Raw genomic sequence first — 3,152 nt, forward strand, 5'->3', positions numbered from 1 at the left:
GTATCTTGTCTTGCGCACGTACATCTAAAACAGATTATGTTACTATGAATGAAAATACCTCAATAAATAAAAGTTATTTTCAATGTTTGTTATACTTTGAATAAGTTTAAAATATCAAATTTATATCTATCACATCCAATATACAATCCTTAACCTTGTCTTCTCTGCTTCCCTCTGACGTAGATCTATTCATATGCGCATAACGTATAGTTTTAAGTTTTACCAAACCTCTGTGTCATTTGCAAATGGCCGTTGTAGTTATCTTCCACTCTATTGATGCACGTTTGGACCTCCTTGCATGTTCCCCCTCTCTGTTCCGCTCAGATTCTGTGCCTGGCACTCCTATTCAGCGTCGCTTTCGTTTGGTGTCTGAAACTCTTATTACTCAGTGCGCACTCATTCGAACCCATACTCAGCTCTCAGGCCATATACTATCATTATCGGCCGAATGCTGATACTATATGATCCGAAGCAGGAATTACTGTGTCGTAAACAATGGCCATGTCGTAAATTCATGCTACTCTGTGCGCACTGTCCCATTTAGTCTGCAGTCCAGCCGCTTTGTGAAAGTTATACGCGCGCGCAATGAACGGGGGGCTGTGGTGGTCAAACTCTTCGTCAAACAGGACAACACTGTGTCGTACACTAAGTATATACGACGCATACGAGGTATATCCAAGGTGTATGTATATCCAAGGTATAGTTTTATTCAAGGTGTATGTATACTCAAGGTGTATGTATATCCAAGGTATATGTGTATGTATATCCAAGGGATATGCATATCCAAGGTATAAATAAGTATATCCAAGGTATATGTTTATCCAAGGTATAGTTTTATTCAAGGTGTATGTATATCGAAGGTGTATGTATATCCAAGGTATATTTTTATTCAAGGTGTATGTATACCCAAGGTATATGTATATCCAAGGTGTATGTATATTTAAGGTGTATGTATATCCAAAGTGTGTGTATATCTAACGTATATGTGTATCTAAGATGTATGTTTATCCATAGTGAATGTATAGCTCCACATGCGCACGAAATTCCTTTGATTTAATGCATATGTTTGTTGGTGTGAAGGGAGAGTGTCGATCACACCTTCGTCAAGCAGCAGTGTCTATGTCGCATTTCAAATACATACGCGCAATGGTGATAGGTTGATGTTCGTGTGTAGTTGTACATGCTTCGTTATTTTTCTCATGTGAACTCACGTTCGTGTGTGCATTTGCGAAAGTGTGCGTCACATTTCTCCTCCAGCAGAAAAAAACGGTGTTATGTACTACATACATACAACGTATACGGATGCGCAGAGTCTGTATAGCCGTACCTACGTACGTTACATTCTCTTATTTAACTTGTGCTCATGTTTGTATGTATTGGAATATGGTTTGCTCTTCTCGTCCGTATGTAATTGACACGTTTTTTTCCGTGTGCGTGGCGTGGTTGAATACGTACGGAAGTTTCGGCCAACCTCAGGTCCACACAGTGTCGACCTGTGAATATCTAAGTTATGAGTACGCTTTATTATGGAAACTTGTGGGAGCAGCTTATTCATTGTATAAAAACACATGCTCCGCTGCCTCCCAGATATCAACTCACGGCTCAAGGGTGTGCACAACGCTCAGGGGTTCGAGCGCGTCATCGACACTGACCGCCTTGTCGCCGTAGTGCGGCAGTACCACTTCAGTTCACTGTACGACCGTATCAGCACACGCCCGTTTCTCTCATACGTTGAGAAGCAATGGATCAGTTTCCAGCTACTGGCTGGGTTGGCGGATGCGCATGCGCTGGGGGTGTGCCATGGCGATATCAAGACTGAGAATGTGCTGGTCACCAGTTGGTGTTGGGCGTTGCTGGCGGACTTTGCCTCGTTCAAGCCCACATTCCTGCCCCAGGTGCGTCTCATACGCCAGTGTATATATAGTGTGAATGCTACCTGAATGTTTTCCTTTTCATTCTATACTAGTGTCACAGGCGGGTGTCACTGGATGATTATATGCATGTATGTTTATGTAATGTTAACAGTTGTTTATACTTCAAGCATATGTCCCTGTCAGGAAATAGTCGCTAAACTCGAGATCGTAAAATTTCGATTAAGCTGAACATATAGCGGTATACATCACAAATACAAGTGTGTACTGGATCTCGGATTTGGCGAGGGTGAAGTGTGTGTTGCAGTTTCAATGGGTACTTCGCGAGGACCAGTAGCCCTGTCCTGTGGCAATGGCGAGCACTTCTGTTTGTGCACACAGATGTATCTGTATCTGTATGGTAACGAACATACCGAACAAAAAACGCTACCACCGATACATCCTTTTGTTTCTCTCTATATCCTACTTACCTCGTCCAGGACAATTTTAAAACCCTAAATCCCAAAACCTCTAGGACACCCCACGCACTTCATTCCGGAAAATACTCACATCCCACTCATCTCATTTAGGACAACCCAGCGGCCTTTGCGTTCTTCTTTGATACATCTGGTCGACGCACGTGTTGTGTTGCGCCCGAGCGCTTTTACAATCCACAAACAGACAAGCAGACGATTGCCGCAGTGCTGGTCAGTGAGACAGACGAGTTCCGCGAAGGCGATCTGACGCCTGCGATGGATATCTTCAGTCTGGGATGTGTCATCGCAGGTATCAATGGGTGATATATGCGAACACCTCATAACTAGCCTCGATATATGTGTGGGGTTTTATTTATGTATGTGTATGTGTATGTGTATGTGCACATACTCATTCGTTACGACGTCCTACCCCCTGTGCTTCCTTTTGGAACGAGCGTGCTAGCAGATTTGCCGATTATATATATATATATATATATATATATATTATATCTTGTACTATGCTTAATCAACACCCGCTTACACATTGACTCACACCCATCAATGCCAATTCTCAGAGCTCTTCACCGAGTCACACGCGCTGTTCTCTTTTGCGCAATTGTTGGCATACCGCAAGGGTGAGTATGACATCACCGACACACTCAATCGCATCCGCGATCCCGAAGTTCGGAACCTGGTGGCGCACATGGTACAACTCGATCCGACGAAACGCTCAAGTGCGCGCGCATGCTTGAAGTTATGGCGCGGCAAAGCCTTCCCTGAACAGTTTTAACCTTCCTACACAAGTATGTAATGTTCATATATATAT

At 43.3% G+C, this 3,152-nt stretch overlaps 1 protein-coding gene across 1 annotated transcript; it reads left to right on the plus strand.

Moving 5' to 3' along the window:
- Positions 1-542: 542 nt before the first annotated feature.
- Positions 543-3,131, plus strand: SARC_12932 (VPS15 protein kinase; the record flags this gene model as incomplete). Its single annotated transcript, XM_014292953.1, has 4 exons — positions 543-669; positions 1,588-1,895; positions 2,441-2,636; positions 2,902-3,131. Coding segments are annotated over 4 exons (846 nt in total), but the record flags the coding sequence as incomplete, so codon positions are not given.
- Between the last annotated feature and the right edge of the window lie 21 nt (positions 3,132-3,152).

Source organism: Sphaeroforma arctica (assembly GCF_001186125.1).
Source record: "Sphaeroforma arctica JP610 unplaced genomic scaffold supercont1.2729, whole genome shotgun sequence".
NCBI classification, from domain to species: domain Eukaryota; class Ichthyosporea; order Ichthyophonida; genus Sphaeroforma; species Sphaeroforma arctica.